At 52.6% G+C, this 22,413-nt stretch overlaps 2 protein-coding genes across 2 annotated transcripts; both read right to left on the bottom strand.

Annotated features, from left to right (window-relative positions):
* Positions 1–419: 419 nt before the first annotated feature.
* LOC112403547 (39S ribosomal protein L32, mitochondrial-like) lies at positions 420–1,574 on the bottom strand. Its single transcript, XM_024751086.1, has one exon. It carries the CDS (start codon positions 996–998, stop codon positions 432–434), a length of 567 nt encoding a protein of 188 aa, XP_024606854.1. The 5' UTR covers positions 999–1,574; the 3' UTR covers positions 420–431.
* Positions 1,575–4,096: 2,522 nt separating this feature from the next.
* Positions 4,097–22,202, bottom strand: NUAK2 (NUAK family kinase 2). The gene is made up of 7 exons (XM_024751000.1): positions 21,657–22,202; positions 12,854–12,974; positions 10,092–10,243; positions 9,672–9,737; positions 7,639–7,758; positions 6,951–7,083; positions 4,097–6,263 (listed from the first exon to the last, which is right to left on the bottom strand). The coding sequence occupies exons 1-7, from the start codon at positions 21,900–21,902 to the stop codon at positions 5,200–5,202; spliced, it is 1,902 nt and encodes a 633-aa protein (XP_024606768.1). The 5' UTR covers positions 21,903–22,202; the 3' UTR covers positions 4,097–5,199.
* Between the last annotated feature and the right edge of the window lie 211 nt (positions 22,203–22,413).

Raw genomic sequence — 22,413 nt, 5'->3', positions numbered from 1 at the left:
TCTTAAAAAAGCGATACCCAGAATTTAAATAACCTATTTTCAGGTGTTACTTAAACAAAAGCATTTGAGTAAGTATTCTTGTAAGAAAAACCAGTGGCAAACAAAACCAGAGCCCAGACGCATAATTCTGGCTATGAATTTTAAATTAGGTTTTATTTTTCTGTCCTGAAAATTCTGTGTACTAAAACTTCATAGTATAATAGAAACAGACACATAAATCCATTGAGCCTCTGCATAAACAAACATTTTCAGACTTTACTCCTGATGCATTCTTCAAATTACCCGCAAAAGAACTAACTGCTTATAAAGAATGCTTTAGGCTATGCTGATGATTTAAAAACAAGCACACAACCAACATAAAAACAAAGAATCTTCCTCTTTTTCAGGAGAAACGTCTTCTGTGAAGTTATCCTCTCGAAACATGTTTGGTGTCAATTCTGGGTGAACCAGGATGGCCACTTCCGTTCTCTCTCAATGATCCTCTTACCCTGATCTTGCTCGGAGGGTGTCTCCCCCAAGTGCAGCACCATGATCTCCACGGTAGGAGCCTTGAAAGGGGCTCCCTCTTGCTTCCCTATCTGTCGTCTGATTTCTGCTGTCTCTTTACACACCTTCTCATAGCAATAGCCACAGAGGACGTGTTTCTGTTTCAGGTGACCGCATTCAGGACAAACGTCTATATTGTTCTTAACTTTAATAAGCTTATGAGGGTTTCTTCTCCGACACCTGTTAACTTCAATGCTGCGTCTGTCTTTGGGAGCTGCCATCCAAAAGATGCTCTCCAAAAAACTGGAAATCTCCTTCCTTCCATTGGTATCATTTGCTGGTTCTGTAAATATAGCTGGACCTTGGACCGCTAATGCTGGTCCCCATCGAGGACTGGGAAAGCCTGGCCGGCTCTGCCGAAGTTTCCGCTGCAGTTGCTCCCAACAGTTCCGGAGGAGTCCCTGGGCTGCGGGCCACGGCGGAACCATTAGCATAGGCATGGCAGGTGCCATGTTGCTCGCCCGAAAACCTCAATGGCTGTTTTAGAACTAGCCTGACCTGCTCCCACTTAAGGCATTTCTATTGTCTGTTCCCTCCACCTGGAACACGGTTCCCCCAAATATCTATGTGGTTAGCACCTCCCTCCTTCAGGTCTTTGCACAAATGCCACCTTCTCGATGAGCCCTTCTCTGATCACCCCAATATAAAACGTTATTCCCTGTCCCCTTCCCATTCTCCTCATATGCTTATGACCTGTTAATATACTATATAATTCACCTATTTATTATATCTATTGCGTTGTCTATCTTCCTCCACTAGAATGGAAACCCCGTAAGGGTAGAGATTTTTGTCCATTTTGTATACACATGTATCCCCCCAACCCCAGTCTCCTCTTAAAAATGCCCAGGCTCCTCAGCTCGCCCTTTGTCCTGGCTTCATCACAGTCCAGACATGCTCTCTGGCTGTCAGTGAGTCTCTGGATTCTGGCTTGCAGAGCTGAGCAGAAGCTCTAGTGGGATGTGGGCGCTGTGCCATGCAGGGGACTGTTGCATTGCCATTTCCCCTTCCCACCAGCCCATCAGAAGGTCCAAGGCAGCCTGACTGGGATGGGGTCTGGGGAGAAGGGAAGGGCTGCTCCTGACATGCCTGCTGTGGGGGTCTCCCCGCTCTGCGCAGAGGAGCCTCGGTACTACCCAGTGAGGGGGTTTCCACTCAGGGACAGCCTGGATGGACTTGCCCCAGGAAAGGGCTGAGGCTAAGGTGAGAATTCTGACCAAGACTTTCTTGCCTTGGTTTCTGAAGGCCCTTTCCTGTCTCCCAAAGTTGCCCCCGGTGGTTGTCTGGGTTATTCACATTCCAGAAGCACTGACGTGGCACTAAATATTCCTAGGGCTTCAGCCTTCCCCCCTGGGGCCCAGAGTCATCTCTTTGAGCCTGCTTTCTGGAATGTTTTTGGTATGAAACATCCCGGCAAGTGAGGGGAAGCATCTTGGCAAGTGAGGGGAAGGAAGCTCCGTGCAAATGGAATCCCCGAGCCTGGGTCTCTAGGAGCTGGAGTAATAGACATTCTCTTCCCACCCAGAGTCTCTTTCCCCAGCGGGCTTCCGCCACATCCATCCCCTCTCCTGCCCACCCCTCCCAGCCCCTGGCTTGGAAGAGGTTAAACAAACAGACCTCAAAGAGGACAAAGATCTCAGGACCAGGTACCTTTGCGTCCCCTCCTCTTCCTAGAAATCCGCCCCGCCAGCAGTGTTAGTAGGATGGGCTGCAGGGGCTTGGCGTCCCTTCTCTCCTCCTGTCCTGTCTCCCCACTCTAGCTTCTCCGTGTTCTCACTCACCCTTTATTTCCCAGCTCCCTTTTGGGGCTTTGGAGGTAAGGGGAAGGCATCTGGGGCAGAAGGAATTGCCATACTCCTTGTGCCTGGACAAGAGTATGGCATGTAATAGTGTCTCAATAAGTATTTGTAGTTCCATTCACTGATATTCTCCCAACTCTCCAAACCCAATCTAGTTTAAATGAGCGCCCCGCCCCCCCCCCCACCCCGTCGCCCACTCCGCTAAGATTTGGCATCCCTCAGACCTGGATTTGAGTTGAGCTTTCCCACCTGCTAACTAGGCAAGTTACTTTATGTTTTTGAGTCTCAATTTCTTCCTCTGTGACCCGAGAATGATAAAAATTGTGCCGAACTAACAAGGCTTTCCTGGGCATTACATAACATATCAAGCGTTTGATACATAAGCACTTAAAAAATGGTAGCCCTGTTACCTCCTAAGTTGCAATTCTTCTCTCTCATCATCCCAACTCCCCTTCAACATTCTCTGAACTAAAAATTTTTCTGTGGAATTTTACTTATTTTTATGCATGCTGGCTTGCTGTTCAGTCTGCAACCTCTCTGAGGTTAGGATCTTATGCGCTGCACCAGAAACAGAGCAATTACTTCTATCTTCCACGGAGCTTAGCACACAATAGGGCTTGATTCCTGAGTCAATGAATAAATGAACACAGTTAACTCCACATCTGAACTCTGTGCTTCTTGGGTAAAGACCCTCCCTTATATTTTTCCTGTGTCTACCCACAGTCTAGCCCAGAGCTCCAGCACTCAGTTGGACCTGCCTTGTTTTCAAGTGGTGGAGCCTCGGGGCTGGAAGAGCTTTGAAAAGTCTCCATGAAAAGGCTGGAGGTGGGAACCCCATCACCTGGAGACGTGGAGCCTTTTCAAAATTATCAGACTGAAATATCCCATTTGTAGCCTAAACGGTTTCTTGTTTACTCTCCCATCGTGATCCCATAGTTGCCTGGCCTCCCCACTTCTTCCCCAGACTCAGCAACTTTGCCAGCTCCCCAGATGCAGGGGGTGGGCAGTGCAGATGCTTCAAACCGGCAGGCACCGAAGGCCGGTAGGAGGGCAGGTGTACGGGGAGCAGACTGTTTGGGGGCCTGCGAACACCAGAGCCGGGTGAGGTAAGGGGGAGGGAGCCTGCTTGAAGCTGGAGCCAGCCGGCTGCCTGCCTGCACTTTGTCCTTATCCTCCCTTTCATCCTAGCCCTCAGAGCCTGGGAGTTTCTCAATGGAGCGGGAGTCCGGGGAATGCTCTGCAGGGGGTGGAGAGGGACGGCCAACGAGGGGGGCATTCCAAGCATTCTTTACTTCCTCTAAGAGTCAGGCGGTTGGGGGGCGGAGTGGGGAGCAGCTGCCTGCACTGGAGGGAAAGGGATTTCTTTGGAGGGAGAGAATAAAGGCGGTGGAGGTGCCTACAAGCAGCAGGGGACGGAGCTAGATGGGGGAGGGATGGGAGAGGAGGGGGAAGGGTGGGGGCAGGGCTGTATAATCTGCCAAACCCAGTCCTTTAGTGCTAAAGGCAGGAGGAGCAAATTGGGACCCTTAGCCCAGGGCACCCTCCCCGCTGGGTGTTTACAAGGGCAGAACCGCTGATGGAGGTGTAACAGGGAGTCCTTTGGAGCTAAGAGCTCGGTTTTTGGTGTGTGTTTTGTTTTTATGAAGCAGGTTCTCTTTTTTCCATCTGTGAGAGCCCAAGGGAGTGTGTGTTAAGAGAAAACTCGAAGACCTGTGCCCCCACTTCCCCAAAGAGAACCACAGAAGCTATTTTCCAATCATCGTTCTGGTTTTTAATGGGGTGGCTCTTTCTAGCCACCACAGAAGGGAAGAGGGACCATCAGGTAGATAGAATCAGGGCGTGGAGTGAGGGAGCCAGAGACCCCTTCCAGATAGAGCGATGGGACATGTAGATTTATAAAAGGCCCCCGGCTTCCCCTTGATCAGTAGGGAATCATTGCAAAAATATCTCCCTGTACCCAAAACTTAGATGTCATAGTGCATTTCCCCAGAACACAGTATTCACATTATTGAAAACAGTAAGATTCACTATTTTAAAAATGCAGAGCTGAAAACATAAAAATAAATAAGAACATTCTAGGCCCTGAAAGCCCAGAGAAACAGACACATCCGTTCTCAGTAGCAGGAGCAGCCTGGAGGCTAGAGAAGTTCAGAGTCTTTGAGGTCCAAGGTGGGGTCCAGGGGCATCCAGGCCCCTTGAGATGATGTCCAATAGCAGCCCGAGCCTTTTCAAGTCTTTTAGATTCATAGCAGCGACTCCAGGAGGCTTGGGCCAGGTTTGGAGGATGCGAAAGGGGAGAGAACCTTTGAGGAAACAGAGGCTGTGTTCTCTTCTGCTCAGATAAATAAGGAAGGGCACACTCTAGAAGACCATTCCCAGGACACCCCAGGCACATTAGGGGGTTGCCACACTCCAGTTTGAGTGGTTGGTGGAGATGGGAATGTGTATGTGAACTTAAAGAGTTTCCATCCCCACCTTGGCAGGACGGCACCATGCACAAAACTTACTCTTTATAGGAGCTGGGCGCTGGGAGCGCTCTTTCCGGCTCTCTGCGGCCCTACTATGTGTACAAGAAACAGGCAACCTGGACTCAGCCTTGGGCCTTCCTCTCTACTTCTCTACTCGTTTCCCCTCTACTACCTTCTTGGTTCCATGCGGCTGAAGACATTGAACCCTCAGTACACTTCATTTGCCCACTTCCCACATCCAGCCCTCCCCAGGGCTCAATTGCAAACCATCCCAGCCTTCTGGGCTGGGATGCTGGTCCTGGGAGGCAGGGAAGAAGGCAGTTTCCCCTCAGCATGCAGCCAGCTGCATCTTAGAGCCAGCCGGGATGGGGCAACCCCCCCCCCAACCTTCAGCTGAGCTTTGAGCAGACCCCCAGTGCCTGTTGGTAGGCCTCTGTCACCTCCTGGCAGTCCATCAGGGAAAAGCAGCTGTCCCCCAGGGGGTCTTGCCGCCAGCACCTCAGGGCCCTGTTTCCAGGGCCCTCTGAGGGGGGCTCCTCAAGCCCCACGAGGTTGTCCACAGACACACAGCCCCGCAGTGGGGGCTCAGGGAGCCGTTCGGGCAAGTCCAGCTGGTCAAAGGACTCAGAGGACAGGATGCTGTCCTCACTCACTGCCCCCGTGGGGCGGCTGGCCCGGGCTGGAGGGTGAGGTGGAGCCAGTTCATCCAAAGAACCAAAAGCGGTGTGGGCTGTGAGCTCCAGGGCTGTGTGGGAGAACTTGCTGTTGTGTTTGAGGATGCCCTTGCGGTGGAGCAGCAGCCCTGAGGTTTGGGGGGGCGTGTGCCCCATGGCATCCCCACTTACAAACACGTCCCCTGCATCCAAGAGCTCCCCAGACTCACTGGGTTCAGGAGAGGAGTAGTAGCCGGATTCCCGCTGGCGAGACTTCTTGAGGATGCCCTTCTTGGGGAGCGGGGGGGCAACCTGTCCTGGGCTCACAGGGACGGGGCCAAGCTCAGGGCCCTCCCTTGCCCCTTCCGAGGAGGTCGATGCCTTCTTCTTGAGAATGCTTTTCGGCAGCTTGAGGTTGCCCTTGCCAGGGCGAGGGGAGGTGTCAGCAGCTGGGTCCCCCTGGAGAGTCTGGGCCATGTCATTCTCTCTGCGGGACTTCTTGAGCGAATGCTGGCGCTCCAGGCTGGGGGCGAGATTCCCGCCTCCTGGAGCATGCTGCTTGAAGAAGCTGCAGACCTTGGCCCCATTCTCCAGGAGGGGGCGGGAGGACCGCCGGAGCCAGTCAGCCACGGAGGCCCGGCCAGAGTCGCTGCCGGTGCGCCTTCCCTCGTGCACAGCTTCCTGCTCCCCGACACGGGTGGCATAGCCCCAGTTTACCCACCAGTGACTGGCCACATCCTCCAGGGTGGCCCGGCGGGTAGGGTTCACCATTAATAGCCACCGGATCAGACCACAGGCATCTAAAAGAAGAAGGAGAAGGGTTTCAGATCCATAGCCATTAGCGTGGGCACCCACAGTCCCCCTCACTGGCTTACCCCCCCCCATTTGTGCTAAGACACTGCTCACTCCTGTGTCAGATATGCCACTCCCACCTAGGGCTCCATACACGCTGCAGCCCGGGCCAGCCCCCCAGTCTCCAGCTTCCCTGGATTGACTGTCGGATTTCCTCTTCCATCCCACCACCCCTCAGGACCACAGCCATGTTTATGTGTTAGTGTGTATCCTCCTTTGCTCCACTGACATGCAACCCTCTGAGGGTAGGGACTGTTCAAGAGTAAACCAAGGTCCTCACACCTTTCTTCTTGCCTTACACATCGTACGTGAAAGGACAAAAAGACTTCTAAGGACAAGGACAAAAGCAGTAGGAAATGAGACAATTGTAGCAAAGAGGATCTAAGCTAGACCTTAGGAAGCACTTTCCAAATATGATAAAGCTTGCCCATAAAGGAAGGAAGGAGCTATCTCTTCCTTCCTCAGAGGTCACAGACATAGGAGGCAAAGAGATGACAGCAGGAGCTGAGGTGGAAGGTACACTCCATCCACAGTGGGCCGCCCTCTTCACTTTACTGTCACTGTTTAACTGCTGCCTAAGGAATGAGCAAAGGACACCCAGCACCTAGATGAGAACACCTACACCTCTCACTCACCAGAGGGTTTAGGCGGCTGCCGGTAGGCCCCATTGCTGATCTGTTTCACCAGCGTCTTATGGTCCTGCCCATCAAAGGGCATGGAGCCATGCACCAGGATGTACAGGAGAACACCGAGGGACCAGCTGTCCACCTGAGGGAGAGAGAGGATCAGCCAGGACCTCCTCATGCCACAAGCTACGGGGCTTCCAGCCTCACCTTCATTCAGTACCATGGGGAAAAGGGAGCCCATGTTGGAGAACCCAGAGCCCAGTGTATCTGAGGACCACCTCCTTCTAGTACCCAGGGGCAGAGAGGGTGACGCTGCAGAAGGGACTGAGGTTCACGGAGAGCTGCTGTCATTTGCCTCCCCTTGGGAGGAGCAGCCACAAACACAAGATCAGTGACGAGGTCATCCCTTCTGGGCCAGGAGTGGTGGTTGTGACAGATACCATCCCTCCAGGGAGGCGGGCTGGGGGCTGGGAAAGGAAATGGGAATGTGGAAGGTGAGGGGCACAGAACCAGACTGGGGGTCAGAAGACTTCAGCTCTTGTTCCAGTTTTGCCACTCCCGCTAGAGACCCGGCCACACACTACTTTGGTGGGGAAGTGAGTTTTGTGATCTGAGAAAGGGAATAACTAGAAAAGTAGCGCATCCCTCTCCCAGGATCTAAGCTGAGGCAGGCTGGCGGAGGAGTCCAGACACTTACCTCTGGGCCCGTGTAGGGCTTCCCGTTGACGATTTCGGGCGAGGCATAGAGGGGGCTCCCACAGAATGTCTGCAGGAACTTGCCTTGGTGGTAGAGGTTGGAGAGGCCAAAGTCAGCGATCTGCAGAATTGGGTCAAACACAGGCAGGGGTCACACCAAGGCCTGTGTTGTTCTATAGCTCCTGGTCTGCCCCCCGCCAGACCCCGGGGAAACCCAGGCCCTAGCAGCAGGAAAGGGTGCCCATGACCCCTACCCCATACCGGGCACCACCAATACAGCTCAGGCCCTGGAAGAAAGAGCCCTTTGGAGGTTGTGTCAATGAGGAAATCGTAGGTAGAGGTGTCGGGGAGCTCCAGGGTCCTCACTGTTCCCCAGGCCCCTTTGCTCACGCTGTACTCTACTCCAGGGATGCTCTCTCTGCCTACACACATCCTCCTGACCCAGCAAGCCCACCTCCTCCAGGAAGCCTTCCATTGCCCTGAGATCTCCTCCTCCCATGAAGCCCTACAATTTGCAGTGGCTCACAGTAGCCCCTGCTTGTCAGTTCCGTCTCCTCATACTGCCACATCAATATGCTTCCCATGTTGACCTCCTGCCCCCACCCCTCCTGCAACTCCTAGCACAGCTGTGACCCATGGGTGGGACTAATGGCCACTTATTGACTGAAGGAAGGGTCTACCAGTTGGAGGGGGACAGACAATGTCTCATGCCAATGCCATGAACCTCGGAAGCAAGCTACCCCATGACTTGGGCTTGGGCTGCCCTTCCCAGCAAAGAATGCATCTCTCTGCCCACACCCGGGCAGGAACGTGGTGGCGGGACTGGGGTCAGCCCAGTATAGCTGAGAAGCGGTACTGAAGGAAGAACAAAGATTACGGTCATGGTTATAGCCCAGTAGAAGGGATCTTCTTACAGGACTTCCTGAGCCCTCTGATAGTGAGGGTTTGAGGGGCCCCAAGCCCATCTTCTCATTCCTCAGAAAGACCCTTTCGCCAGCTATCCTCAGACAAAGGCTGAGGCCAATGCCCTTTTGCTCCCAACCTCTTCATCCCCAGCAGAGGGTCATGTGTGCCCAGGGTGGGGAGAAGTTGTTTATGAACTCTGGCTCCTTCATCTATGGGTTTTATTGGCCTCCTATCAAGCAGTTACCAGTTGAAGCCTATAACGAGGCAGATGACTGGTGCAGATGGGAAAGTTCGTGCCTGCCTGGGTTGTGTGCATTTATTGGCTCTGGCTTCTCCCTCCCTGGTCAGCATCAAAGAGAGCCCCACCTACTCCGGGAACTGGTAAGGAAAATGAACTCAGTGCCAGGGCGCCTCGGGGCACAGGTCAGGGGCCACTGGGGAAAGGACTATGCTCTGGGTTCGGGAAGATTCTGAGGAGGGTCCGACTGCAGGGTCAGAGCCCTTCCAGGTATCCACAGGAGCCAGCCCTTGCCGTCTCCCCTTCCAGCCCCAAGACCCGAGTTTATCACATCGACCTGAACTTCTCAGGCCTAAATTTAACTACTTAGACACGGGAATTCAGCAGCTGCAGAAAGCAGGAAGCTGGCTCTGGAGTGCTTGCTGTGGTGAAAGGTGCTAAAGGGCTGCCTAACTGCGGCAGATTGAAGTGTGCATGCGTGTGTGCACGTGCGTGCACGCAGGTGGGGAGAACTCAGGCCATGGCCTCTCTGTGCCAGTCCCAAGGCTGTGAGCAGAAGCCAACCTTAGATCTAGACTCCTTCAGCCTTGTGACGTCAAGAGCACTGGTCAGGGAGTCAGAAGACTCTGGTTCTAGCTGAGGCTCAGCCCCTTGCTAGCCATGGGACCTTATGCAAATCACTGCTTATCGTAAGGCCTCAGCTTTCAATCCATAGAATGAGGTACTGAAACGGATGATGGCTAAGGTCCTTATCAGTACCCATATAAGAGTCTGAGCTTTGCTCAACTCCTTCTGGAACCCCCTAGGGGCTTAGAGATGCTTGGCAAGGGACAGTGCAGACAGGCTGGGGAGGGGTAGGGAAGCAGCTTTAGACAAGAAGTGAGGCTCACCTTGATATTTCCATTGGCATCTAAGAGGATGTTCTCCAGCTTGAGATCCCGGTGGACAACCCTGTTCTGAAAGAGGGAGGGAGGAGGGTCAGGGGAAGGCCACCAGGGAGGGAAGGACATGAGGACCTGGTCTGGACAGTGAGGGAAACACAAAGGGGGCCGCGTGGGGGTGAGCACAGGTAGGCTGGGAGGCCCATCTTTACTGGTACATACTACAACAAATCATGGTCCTTCCAACCCCAGCCAAGAGACTTGAAGCCAGAGACACCAACATTCCCTAGGCTGAGTCCAGAATTGAGCCTTGCCTCTTTCGATCTCCCTGTGTGATCCTGGACCAGTCATGGAATCTCTCTGGTGAAACCAGCCCCCGAGCCCCAGGGACCACCCCCTCAGCACAGGGCTGAGGCAGGTGCCGCTCACCTGGTGGCAGTAGTGCACGGCGGAGACAATCTGCCGGAAGAAATGCCGGGCTTCGCGCTCGCTGAGCCGCTGCCGTTCACTGACGTAGTCGTATAGGTCACCCCGGCTGGCGTACTCCATGACGATCACGATCTTGCTGCTGTTCTCAAACACTGGGGCAGAGCAAGGCAGGAATGTCAGGCCCCTCCAGAGTGCACTGCTCCCCACTAGGGAACACGGATCACTCCCAGGCCCCCAAACCAGGCAGGACCTCCCACCAGAGACATCTGCTAATGAGGCAGGACAGTGCCCTTTGATGCTCCCAACACCTTCCAGTAGCAACGGATTAAGGCCAAGGGAACGGGCTCACCCTCCCTTTCCTTGGAAGTTCAGGCTTCCGAGGATTCTTAACACCACCCTGCAAATTCTGAGACATCACTGGATGAGAAGGAAAAACCAGGCTCTCTGGTTCAGTACTTTTTTGCCTCGTGACCTTGGGCAAATCTCTTCTAGATACATCAGTAAGAACGTAGGTTTGGGATTTGAATCCTGCCCCCATCATTTACTAGCTGGGTGACCACGGCAAGTTATTCAATCAGTGTGCCTCAGTTTCCTCATTTGAAGAGGGATAATGATAGCAACGTCACAGAGCTGGGGCGAGGAATAGATAAAGGTTAGTCACAGCTCTCAGGCTGGCGGAGCAAGCTGGTGTGGGCTCTGACATACAAGCAAGGCACTCAATAGACTGGACCTACTGTTATATTTATTATCAGCATCCTCATGCATAAACTTGAAAAATAATGCCCATAATAATGCCTGACTTGAGGATCAGAAGAGGAACAAAAGTATGAAAGTGCTTTGTAAACTGTAAAGTGCCACGGAGAGCTGAGATATTGATCACCCTTAACATCTTTGACTTCCCGTCCAGAATATCCAGGCTGGGGCTTTGTACATAGAAACGATCAATGAATATTTGGTAATTAATTGACTGGCTGGGCTCCTGGCAGCCAGCCTACTCCAGCTGGCTCATCTCCATGTGAGGAAGGGGCCCTATTGCCACCTCAGGCCTTGTCTTGCCTCCTGGAAAAGTAGGGAATGGCTGGTTCACCAAACTGGCCCTTCAGCAGGGTGTGTATCAAAACATGTGTCTGTGATATTGCATCTTTGCGTCAAACGAGTCCTATGAGTTTGGCTTGCTCAGCCAGCCCCAGAGAGATTACTGTCTAGCCTGTGAGAAGGAGCTGAGAGAGGAGGCTTCTCCCAAGAAGAGTCCCAGCTCCCAGGCAGTTGGATACATGGTCAGGAGGACTGTGCTTTTTCCTAGGGGAGCACAGTGGCCCAGAATGCTGGGGGGTGCCTAGCTGAGGCTCCACCTCTGTGGTTCTCCACATCTCTGCAGGATGTGTGCAAACTTTGTGCCGTAAAAAGTTTGGGGGTCAGGAGCCAGCCAGGGCACATTCTGGAGAGAAGCTATGTTAGAAGTCAGTTCCCAGGACTGCAGCCTTCCCCCGCCCCAGTCCATATCTCTTGAAGTCTGTGGATGGGGATGGATGTGGGGGAGGTCTACCAGATACACAGTAACTATGACACCCCAACATTTGCTGAATCTGAAGGTGCAGTAAGTAGCAGCTACATCCTAAGCTTCAGAGCTCAGTTCCCAGACCTAGCTGTAGATAATGGGTGCGGGGAAGAATTCACACACACACACACACACACACACACACAATCACCAAGCTTAGCCTGGCTTAACCAATACTCTGTCATCTGCCCACTCCTCCCTGGGGGAAATAAACAGAGAAACAAGTAGCCTTCCAGCCACCTGCTAGGGCTCATGGGAAAGGCTCAGGCTTAGGGCTCAGGCCCTAAGTCTTCCTCTAAACAGAACTTAAGAGAGGAGACCTCTCTTTCTTCCTATCAGGAATATTCAGACTGAGGGCAAAGCCACAGGCTCCCTTTCCGCCTTCCTGCTGTTCCTGCCGTTCCTCACTTCCTGTCTAACTGATATTATGTAAAGGCTGGAAGCAGACAGGTGTGTGTGGGAGGCTGCTCCCCCTCTTTCCCTCATCACCCTCTCTTGCTCACTTTGTTGTCTGGGGCACAGGGAACAGGGCAGCTGGAGTGGAAAGCCAGCACCGATGTCAGAGCAAGAGGAGGCTTCAAGAGACGAGGAGAAGTAGAAGCCAGCCCCATGGCAGGAATGAATCAGAGGACAGGAGGTCTGGCTCCTGTATATGAAGACAAACAGCACCCACACACCTGAGACGCGTGCAGGTCCCCGTATGTTTCAGCCTCCCCCAGATTGCTAAGGATCTCATTGGTCTGGGGAGACAGTGTTCCAGTACGGAAAACCTAAGAACAAAAACGCCTACAATCTGTGGAGTTCCTCCCATGAGCGGAGCACTTGGTGACATTTAATTTGAATTTTTTTTTTTGGCAGTGCCACAGGGCATGCGGGATCTTAGTTCCCTGACCAGGGATCAAACCCGTGCCCTCTGAGGTGGAAGCACAGGGTCCTAACCACTGGATCGCCAGGGAATTCCCTGGTGACATTTAATTTGATCTTTGCAACAACCCTGTGATGTAGGTGGGATTATCCCATTTTACAAATGAGGAACTGAGGCCCAGAGACTAAATTAAATTAGTTGCCCAAAGTCATATAGCTGGGTTTCAAATCCAGCTTTTGCCCAAGCCTAAAGCCTGTGTCTTTTTTACCTCTGTGTCATCTGTTCCAACTGGACACACACACACACACACACACAGCTTCAAATGCTCCGCCTCTGTACCTTCGTGGATGGCAATGACGTGGGGGTGGTTGAGTGATGACATGATCTCAGTCTCTCGCCGAATGTGCATCAGATCTTGCTCGTCTTTGATTTTGTCTTTCTGGATCAACTTGATGGCCACCTGGGAGCAGAGAATGCAGGAGAGTGAGGAGAAAGGTCTGGCAGGTAAAGGCGTCCCTGAGGACACTCTGGGAGCCCTGACCCTGGTGATCTGCCTACAGCTGCTACAGAGGCCACAGCGTGCACCCAGAGAAGCCTCTCCATCCTTCACTGGGGCGGGCGGCAGAGAGGCTGGAGGGAACCTTTTATGTTACATATGCTTTACCATACACAAACAAATCACCCAAAAAAGTTATGAAAAAAATGCTAGTCTCTTTGGTCTAGGTAAGTAATGTCTCTCCCCCAGCAACAAACAAACAACTAGACAGTTAAACAGAGACCTCTGGGCTTTGCTATCTTGTCTGTAAAGGTGAAAATGCCATTTAAGGATTAAACTCTCTGGCTGGTACATGTGGTGGGTTCAGGAAGGGTGGAGGGAGGCAAGAGGAAGTGGAGAATGAACTGCCAAGCAGCAGCTTAAGCAAAGCTCTTAGAGACTGAGGCATCTTGCCCCCTTCTCCGTTCTACCGCACTGAGCAGCGATGGTGACAGAGTACCAACAGCGCATGCAGTGTGTGGGGAAGACACCGCGTGGTGAGTCAGGGGACCTGGGCCCTTCCAGGCTCTGTTGCTGTGCTCATGGGCAAGGCCCAGGCTGGACTAAGATGTCTGGGGTGCTTTCCTGCTTTGACTTTGTGAAATGACCATATAAATGCCCCGGGGCCCTCGGAGGCTACAATGCTGGCATCAGGTGCCGGGCGGGTATGGGGTGGGGTGTCACAGGGCTGGTCAGTTCCTGACAAGTCCTGTCCAAAGACACAAATGGTAAATATAAGACTTCCCCTTCACAGGAGCCAGGCAAGTTATGAGAAATCCCGAGGTACAGGCTGAGGAAAACAGCTCCTCGTTCATTTCCCAGGAGGGTTCGCCTCCCCTCAAGGTTCAAAAGGAGGTGGAAAAAAGGGAACCCAGAGCCCAAGGGGTGGGGCCTCTAATCCCCCTTTCACAGGGCTCTGGAGGCAGACAAAGGCTTCCGGCTCCGCTGCGGACCGCGGGCCTCGGGCCTCTGTCCCCCCTCAGACAAGAATGCGGAACAGCCGTAATCCTGTAAGAGGAGCAGCTCACAATGCCCTGGGCCTGGTCACCCCGGCAACAGGCCAGGGATGGCGTGCCCTCCACCCCGCTCCTCCCCTGGAGCTGCATCCATGAAAGAGGGGAGGCCCGGCTCTCTTGCCCTCCCAGAGCAGGGCAGGGAGGACAATGGCAGCAGGAGGGACGGTCACCATGGAGTCTCCTGCCCAAGCCCCTGGAGGGGCCCACGCTGCAGCTGCAGGGGCCGGGCTGCACCTCAGGCGCTCTCTTCACGCCCCCCACCCCTTCTGCTCCAAACCACCCCAATGAGCTAAGCAGAAAAATCCCTGGCTTAGAATTGCCCAGGGGGTGGGGATGGGGGGAAGGGGCTTAAATCCTCCTCCAACCAGCCTGGAGCTTGGTTCCTGAACACCTCACCTCTCCATACCCTTTTTCTCTCCCTGAAGGGGAGACTTTATGGACTAGTTCTTTTCTCTCTGAATTCTTTGTTTTAAAAATCAGGCAATACAGTGAAGCTTCAAGACAGCTCTCGTTGCTCCTAATTCCAACCCACTAGAGCCATTAAAGTCTCTCCTACATAGAAACTCCAGAGCTGCAACTGTCTTGATATATCAGATAATGTTCTAATAATTTTTCAGTTATGAATTATCACTGCAGAAAAGAATTATGGTCTTAAAACTGCAAAAAATGAACTCTAGGTACAAATGAAAGAGAGTTGTCGCTTGTACATGAGGACACACCAATCCAGTGGCAACTAAACATGTTTGCCAAGACTTTAAAGGTTATGATGATTATAAATATGAACATAAATGCCCGCACTGAAACGTAATTGCATTACTTGGTGGTGGGGCTCAGGGCAGGCTACCCCAGACTGTCACTTTGGCATGTGGATGATTTTGAGCTGAAGACAATGAAGGCCCAGCAGACTTCAAGAAGAGCTTTTTATCCCTCCCTTAACTGCATTAAAGAATTTAGATAGGAGGTTTGTACCAGAGAGAGCACTATTAGCAGAGATAACTTTTTTCATCAGGAAGACTTATCTGCATGGCCCAGCAAACATTTATCTACCAAGCATTCGCTCTTCCCATCTTTCTGTGAATTGCCTTCCTCCCCTTTCAAATGCCAGACCCCTACCCCCTTCTCCTTAGCTCAGGATGGCAGGTAAGCCTCAGTTGCCTGACTGCTGGGGAGCCACATATTTGGGGGGGGTTCCTGTACATGTGAAATTAAATTTGTTTTTCTCCTGTTGAAAAAAAAAAAAATCAGACAATAGATAAAATGCCATGAGCTCTTCAGATAAAGGCCCATAAAACTGAATTAATAGATAGCAAAAAAAAAAAAATCACATGTAAATCACATACCTAGATAATGAAACAAATATCTGAGAGCTTAAGATACACACATATGTACACACACAAACATATACAATGAGATAAATCATCGTGGGCTAGGGAGCAGAGCTCTAAAGAAGACGAGGCCTAAAAGAAATAAGGTTTCAAAAACATAAAGGGCTCTGAGGGGTGCTAGAAGGAGTCCCTGCATGGGTAGAGGGTGTACAAGTTGAATCCTGAGATCTATTTCTTTCAACTCTGGAATTTTACTGTTTAAAATCAGAATTGTTGATCCTTAGTGGACAGTTGTCCTCCTGCAAGTTCATGCTCTGGCCTCAGGGGGTGAGGTCAAGGACCCCCCAGAGCCCCCCCCCCCCCCCCGGCATTGTCTATATTAGGTCTTAGGAGACCACAGCTTGGCTGGCACTTCCCAGGAAAGAAACAACTTAGGTCATCATGCCTCCACCAGTCCCCAAGCAGGTGACAGACAAGAAGAGCCATGTATCACTGCCATGGTGGGGCTGGGCCACTGTTCCCCCATCTATCCTAGTCCCACTGGACAGACCTCAACTGTTTACTGGTGAACACAAATCACAAATAAATATTTATTGGTTAAGTCATTGGGCTGATCCCTGACTGATGGGACCAGTGCCCAGATAAGACTTTCTGCCCTTTTTCCAAGGCATGGGTGGAGAGTCAGCCATGTTTATGAGAACTCATTTTGAGGGACCTTTGTTCTCATCTGCAATATAGTTGAGCAACCATTCGAATATAGTGACTAGAGGAAAGGAAGAGAAAAGCAATCACTGAATGGATCACCCAGAGGTAGGAAGGCCACCTCCCTGGGGACAATCCTGGGTCATCCCGTATAATTATTAACAGTGCCCCTTTTACTCCGCAAAGTATTCGAGTTGAGATGTTATATTATGCGGCCACCCTACTCAGAGGGGGCGGGAAACAGAGGCACAACAATGACAGTATAAATGTGAACACCCGATAGGTGGAGGGGTGTCAAGAGCCCAGGTATCTAGTCTTTATTTGTCCCTTTGGAGCTACATAACTCGAGACAAGTCACTTAAATGATCCTGTTAACTGGCCTGGCTAGTTTTAATGTCCTCATCTGAAAACTAAAAGGACATTTATCCTCCAAATATTTGCTGAATGCCTACTACGTGCCTGGCGCTATGGTAGGTGCCTGGCGCTATGGTAGGTGTTGGGGATTCAGACAAAAATTGGATAGCCCCTGCGCCAAGGCCCTTGGTCCAGTCTAGTGTGATGGACATGACGGTTGAGATCCCTGGCTGCCCAGGGGCTCCAGGAGCACTGGAGAGCTTCCTTCGCCTGGAGGAGCAGGGCAAATCACCCCTGGGGGAAAACTCTGTTTTAGATCTTGAAGGAAGAGTGGGGTTTGCCAAGCCGAGGTGGGCAGGCCTTTGAGGGGGGCAGTGCAACAAGGGCATTCCAGGCAGAGAGAAAGTTTTGAGCACAGGCCAGAAAGAAAGGAAAGGAACTATACACGAATTTGCACATTAGGATCTCTAAGCTCCCTTCCAAACTCTAGCATTCTCTGCTGAGCTTCTTCAGAAATGGGTCACGTGCTACTACGCCAGGAAGGTGCTAACCAAGGATTGTTATAATAGGTTTATTCAGAGGCCCCATGCTATATCTATGTTTACCTGCCTGAGCAAAATTCCTACTGATACAGGCCTCTGTGGCCCTGCATGCTGGAAAGGCAGCAGAGCTAACTCCTTATCCCATTTTGTAAATGGCAAACACAAAAGTCCAGAAAGGTGACTCTTCCGAGGTTCCTCAACATATCAAGGCTGTCAGGACCCGAGATGGAGGGGTGTTGCCTGGAGAAGCCACCACCTCAGAAGACAAAAGTTCCTTGCAGATGCTCTGCCCTGCCTCCAGCTCCCTGCCTCCTACCCCTGGAGAAGGCAATGCCCCACACCCTGCCATGGGCCAGGTTGTGCAGTACCACCAGCCACCCTCATCCCACTTACAGATATACAAAGACGTTGGAGAGATGGGCGCTGGGGCTCAATTGGTTAAACACTGCCTTCTCTCCTCCCAGTCCCCACAGGAACTCAGATCAAGAATAATCTGGGGCTTCCCTGGTGGCGCAGTGGTTGAGAGTCCACCTGCCGATGCAGGGGACACGGGTTCGTGTCCCGGTCCGGGAAGATCCCACATGCCGCGGAGCGGCTGGGCCCGTGAGCCATGGCCGCTGAGCCTGCGTGTCCGGAGCCTTGCTCCACAATGGGAGAGGCCACAACAGTGAGAGGCCCGCGTACGGAAAAAAAAAAAAAAAAAAAGAATAATCTGGATTCAGGAGAGGATGGCAGAAAGGTCTTAGAAAAAGAAGATCTAGAGGTACTGGTTTCAGGTGCCGGGATAGAGGGTACAAGCTGGGCATCTCTGGTCATAGCTATCACCCAGAGTTGGAGCCAAGATCCTTGACTCCTTTTTGGCCTTTCACGGAGCAGCTGCCTCTGGGAGGTGGGGCAAGGAGCTGGAGGATGACCCATTTAGATAATGCAGGAGAGGTTGGGCTGGGCTGGCCAGGGCTGGCAGAGTGGGGATGGCTCACCATCCCACCCAGCCTGCCAGAGAACCAGGCTGGGAGCAGGAATGGGCTCCGAGGGGAGGCTGAGCTGCTTCCCCTAAACCCCATGCTGTGCCCACCCTTTCTTTGCCCACTCTGCCAGGCTGCCAGGCAAGGTGCTTCCCTGCCCAGCCCTCTTGTGTGGTTTGGCCAGAGCCCAAGGACAAGAGTCACCTGCAGCTGGAGTCTCCCTCCCTGCTGCTGAGCAGGCAGATGCAGGAGGAGCTGCGAGGGCAGCACCACACAGAAGAGGCCTCTGGCAGCTGGCCAGGCGGGAGCCCTTCTCTGGATCAGGGGCTAAAGGAGAGGCTGGGACTTTGAACGATGTAGAGACCAAAGGGCTTAGGGAAGCTGAGCACGAGCCATTCTCTTGCTCAGGGCAGGACAGACCCAGGGTGGGGTGGACTCTCCCTCCCCCAGGAGAGGGAGGGTAGGACCTCAACAAAGCCAGCCTTGCTGGGATAGTAACACTGTGTGTGTCAGCTACTGTGCTGAGCACTTTACATATATTATCTTATTTAATCCTATGAGGACCCCACGAGGTAGGAATTATTATAATCCCCACTTTACAGATGAGGAAACTGAGATACACAGAGGTCACACAGCTGGTAGGAAGGAGAGCCAGGATTTTGAATGCTTGCACTCTGATGTTGAGCTGAGCAGTCTTCCTGACGAAGTAAAATGTAGTGTAGCTCACCTGCTGTCAATACGTATGGGGGTGGGGGCTGTTCCCAGTGACTCCTCCCACCCTCAGCGCGCCTGGAGCTCCGGGAAAGGCAGTCGGAGCTAGCTGTTGGAATGACAAAGCACACTGAGGCAAGCCTGGGCTCAGCCCAAAGCCAACTCCCAGTCCAGGACTCAGTATTGGTCATCTAGCACCTGCGGTGGTCAAGTCAGGAGCCTATGTTGCAGGCGTGCCACTAACCAGCCACAGGACATGTCACCTTCCCTCTCTGGGCCTCAGTGTCCCCATCTGTCAATGAAGGAATCAGACCATCTCAGTCATTTTCAAACATTTTGAAATCCCACGCAACAATCCAATATATGAGACAGAAGCACCCCTGCCCCAGATCACTGTCCCCTTGGACTCCCCTGTGCTCCTCATGGAGTAAAAATTCCATGCAGATCAACCTAAAGGCTTTGGGGGACGCCACCGTTCCAGGGACCCTAGCAGGTGTTTTTCTTTTTAGGGGAGGGGTGGTCAGGAGAGCTGTGAGAGTCAAAGGAGGAAATGCCATGTGGCTACCAGGAGTGTAGTCAGAGCTAGAAGATCCAGAGCAAATATTGGTTTTTCCTTTAGTGCCCTCCTGGAGGAGCCATTAGACCTGCTCCCCTGCCCCTCCCTCCGGACAATCCCATCTGGCCCCTGAGAATCCTATCCAGGCAGGGTGGGAATGCGAAATGTGGAGAGAAATTGAGATGGAAGTCACCCAGCGGGCTTTCCTCTGAACCCTCAGTTCACTTTGAGGGGAGGTTGTGGGCTGCTCCCACACCCCTCTCCCCCACTGAAGATCCTGAGGTACCAGGTTGGTCTCTCTTCAGGGAGAAGAGTGAAGAGACAGGAATGGGGGTGCGGTGGGGGGAGGATTCCTCTGCAGAATTTTGAGAAACCATTAGCAGCGCGTAGAGCTGCTCTCCAAGGAGGAGGGAGACCCTGAGCAAGAAGTACAGGGTGGTCTATGGATCAGGGAGCTTTAGGGCAGGTCCCACTCCTCCTGATATGGGCTCCCTGTATACAAGAGACATGAAGCCAGGGAGCACCTTCTGAATTCCCTCTGTTCTGATGTAACAAGAGCTGGAATCCCTGCCTACAGCCACTGAGGTTTGAAAACTGAAATCTGGTTTATCTCATTCCAGAATCAATGATCTCTCCTTTTCTCTCTTTCACACACACACACAGAGACACACATGCGGTGACCCAGGTCAAGAGCTTAATGGGATTTCTGAACTTCAATCTCAGTTTCCAGGCCACCCCAGTGCCCCCAATCCAGTCTGCCCCCCAAAAGAGGCACGAGCCACAAGCAGCTATTTTCCAGCTGAGCCCCTGACAAAGCCTGGGCCCAGCTGTCTCCAGCCTGGAGCCTCACCGGGCCCTCACACTTTATAGAAAGAGAAAGAAAAGGAAAGCCAGGAAGTACATGATTGCCCAATAGCTGTAACCTGGTAGCAGGCAACTGGGGACCGTGCCAGGTGTTAGCAGGAAAAACATACTCGGTCCTATTGATGAGGCCATAATCCATTCCCTTTCCCCAGCATCCACTCTCCTTCACCAATGAAATGACTTCTTGAATTTCAAACCAGCTACTGGCTGCAAAAGCAAACAGTCTGGGGAGGTAACTGCTACCATACCTGATAGGGCAGACCATGGCCACCCACGCAGGCACACACACATACATGCACATCTCGTAAACAGCACCCAACTGGATTTGGCAAAACAATCCCTAAACCACCTGCCCTAAAAGACCTGTCAAAATACAGTGTATTTAGGGCCTTCCCTGGCGGTCCAGTGATTAAGGTTCTGCGATTCCACCGCAGGGGGCACAGGTCTGATCTGCGTCCTGATCCCACATGCCAAGCCTGCAGGGCGCAGCCCTCCCCCCAAATACAGGTTATTTGGCCCCATCCTACACCTTCAGGATAAAATCCTCTGGGTGTGGAACTAGAGAAGAAGTAGTTTAAACAAGCACTGAGGTGATCCCTATGCACATTAAACTCAAGTTTGGGGACCATTGTTAACTTTTGGCAAAACTGCTATCCCTTCGGGGCCAGCCTTTTCAAATATAAATACCAGTTCTCATGGCGGGTTCTATTGTCAGCAACAATTTAAATTCATATTTGTATCTCATTCAATCCTCATAGCAGCTGTGAGGGAGGCTCGGTTTTCTTCATTTTTGCAGAAGGGGAAACAGAGTACAGAGATAAAGTAAATTACACAAGGTCCCACAGATTACTACTACTATACACACACACACATCCCAAATTAACAGGACACATACCTGAAAAGGCCCCAAACCCAAAGGTATCTTGGGGCACAGTGGATCTTTCACCAGAGCCTAGTTTCACATTTACCAGAATTAAAAACCCATCATAATGAAACTCTGACTCAATCTTAGACCTGGAAAGGACCTAAATGTCAAACCCACCCGCGCCCCCCGGGAGGGGGTGATATCTCCACAGTATGCTGGGCTGCCAGACTATTAGAACTGAATTGAGGAACTGGACACTTCACTCACTTTTTCTTTCAACTACACACATTTACTAACCCCTTGCTAAGATCAGGTGCCTTCTACTTCCTCTCCCCATCCCACTCTATTGGATAGTCTTGTTACAAGCAAAATTCCACTTAAGTCTCATCGTCTTTAGGAAGCCTTCTCATCTCTGGACACCTTTCGTCCTCTATGCACCCCGCCTCACTTATTTGGCAATCATCACTTGCTGACCGGAGTTGGTGGGGTTCTCAGGTCCACGACCACTGTCCCTACAGCCATGGACAATTTCTACAGTGAACACTACCAGCACCCCATACACATACGCAACCTCAGCGCGGCAAAGACTGAATGCGGGCAAGTCCACCAAGCAAGGCACTAGCTCCCGGCCCACCCTCCATCACCCGCCGCCTGCGGCTAACTCCCGAGCCTGACCGGCTGGCGCCGCGAGAGGGAGCCGCACTCACCAGGCGCCCAGAGCTCTCCCGCGCCTTCTTCACCTTCCCGTAGGTCCCCTTGCCCAGGGTCTCCAGGAACTCGTAGCGGTGTCGCAGGTTGTGCTTGTGGTGGTGCCGCTTCACTGCCTGCTTCTTCATTAGGGGCTTGGGCGACTTGAGGAGCCCGTCGGCCAAAGGCCGAACGAGCTCCGCGGCCAGGGCAGCGGTGGCCGAGGGAGCCGGGCCGAGGCGCCGGGGGAAAGCCAAGGACTCCATGGCGAGCAGGTGAGCGAGGGCGGAGGAGGAATCGGCTCCGCAGAGAGAGCTAGAGCCCGGGTCGCCTGCCCACTCGCGGCGCGAGAATCCACAGCCGTACCAAAGCGCGCGACCAGGCGCCGAATTCCAAGTTGTTATAAACGCCCTGAACTAGAGGCTCTGGCCACACCCCCCGGCACCCATTGGCCTGATCGCCGGCTGCGCGTGACCAGGACCGCCAGCATTGGCTTGCCGGGTCCCTGGCTCCGCCTCCTCCCAGAGCGGCTGGGAAAGGTGTCAATGGAGCCCCGCCCATCTGGGCCCCCGAGGGTCAGGCAAGGGGGAATACCTTACGCCGGGGTCGGCTACGCGGGGCCGGGCGGAGATGTTGCGGGGGTGTTGAGGGGGGTTGGGTGAGTGGCGGCGGGGGTTGATACCACTGGGGTCCAGAAATTTTCAGGGTCTCTGGAACAGCTCTTGCCCCTGAGAGGCTCTTGGTCCTGGTTAGAGGCCCTGTTGTCTTTCCATTGTG

Source organism: Neophocaena asiaeorientalis, unplaced genomic scaffold, assembly GCF_003031525.2.
Source record: "Neophocaena asiaeorientalis asiaeorientalis breed wild unplaced genomic scaffold, Neophocaena_asiaeorientalis_V1.1 scaffold67, whole genome shotgun sequence".
NCBI classification, from domain to species: Eukaryota; Metazoa; Chordata; class Mammalia; order Artiodactyla; family Phocoenidae; genus Neophocaena; species Neophocaena asiaeorientalis.
This window is presented reverse-complemented; position numbering and strand designations above follow the sequence as displayed.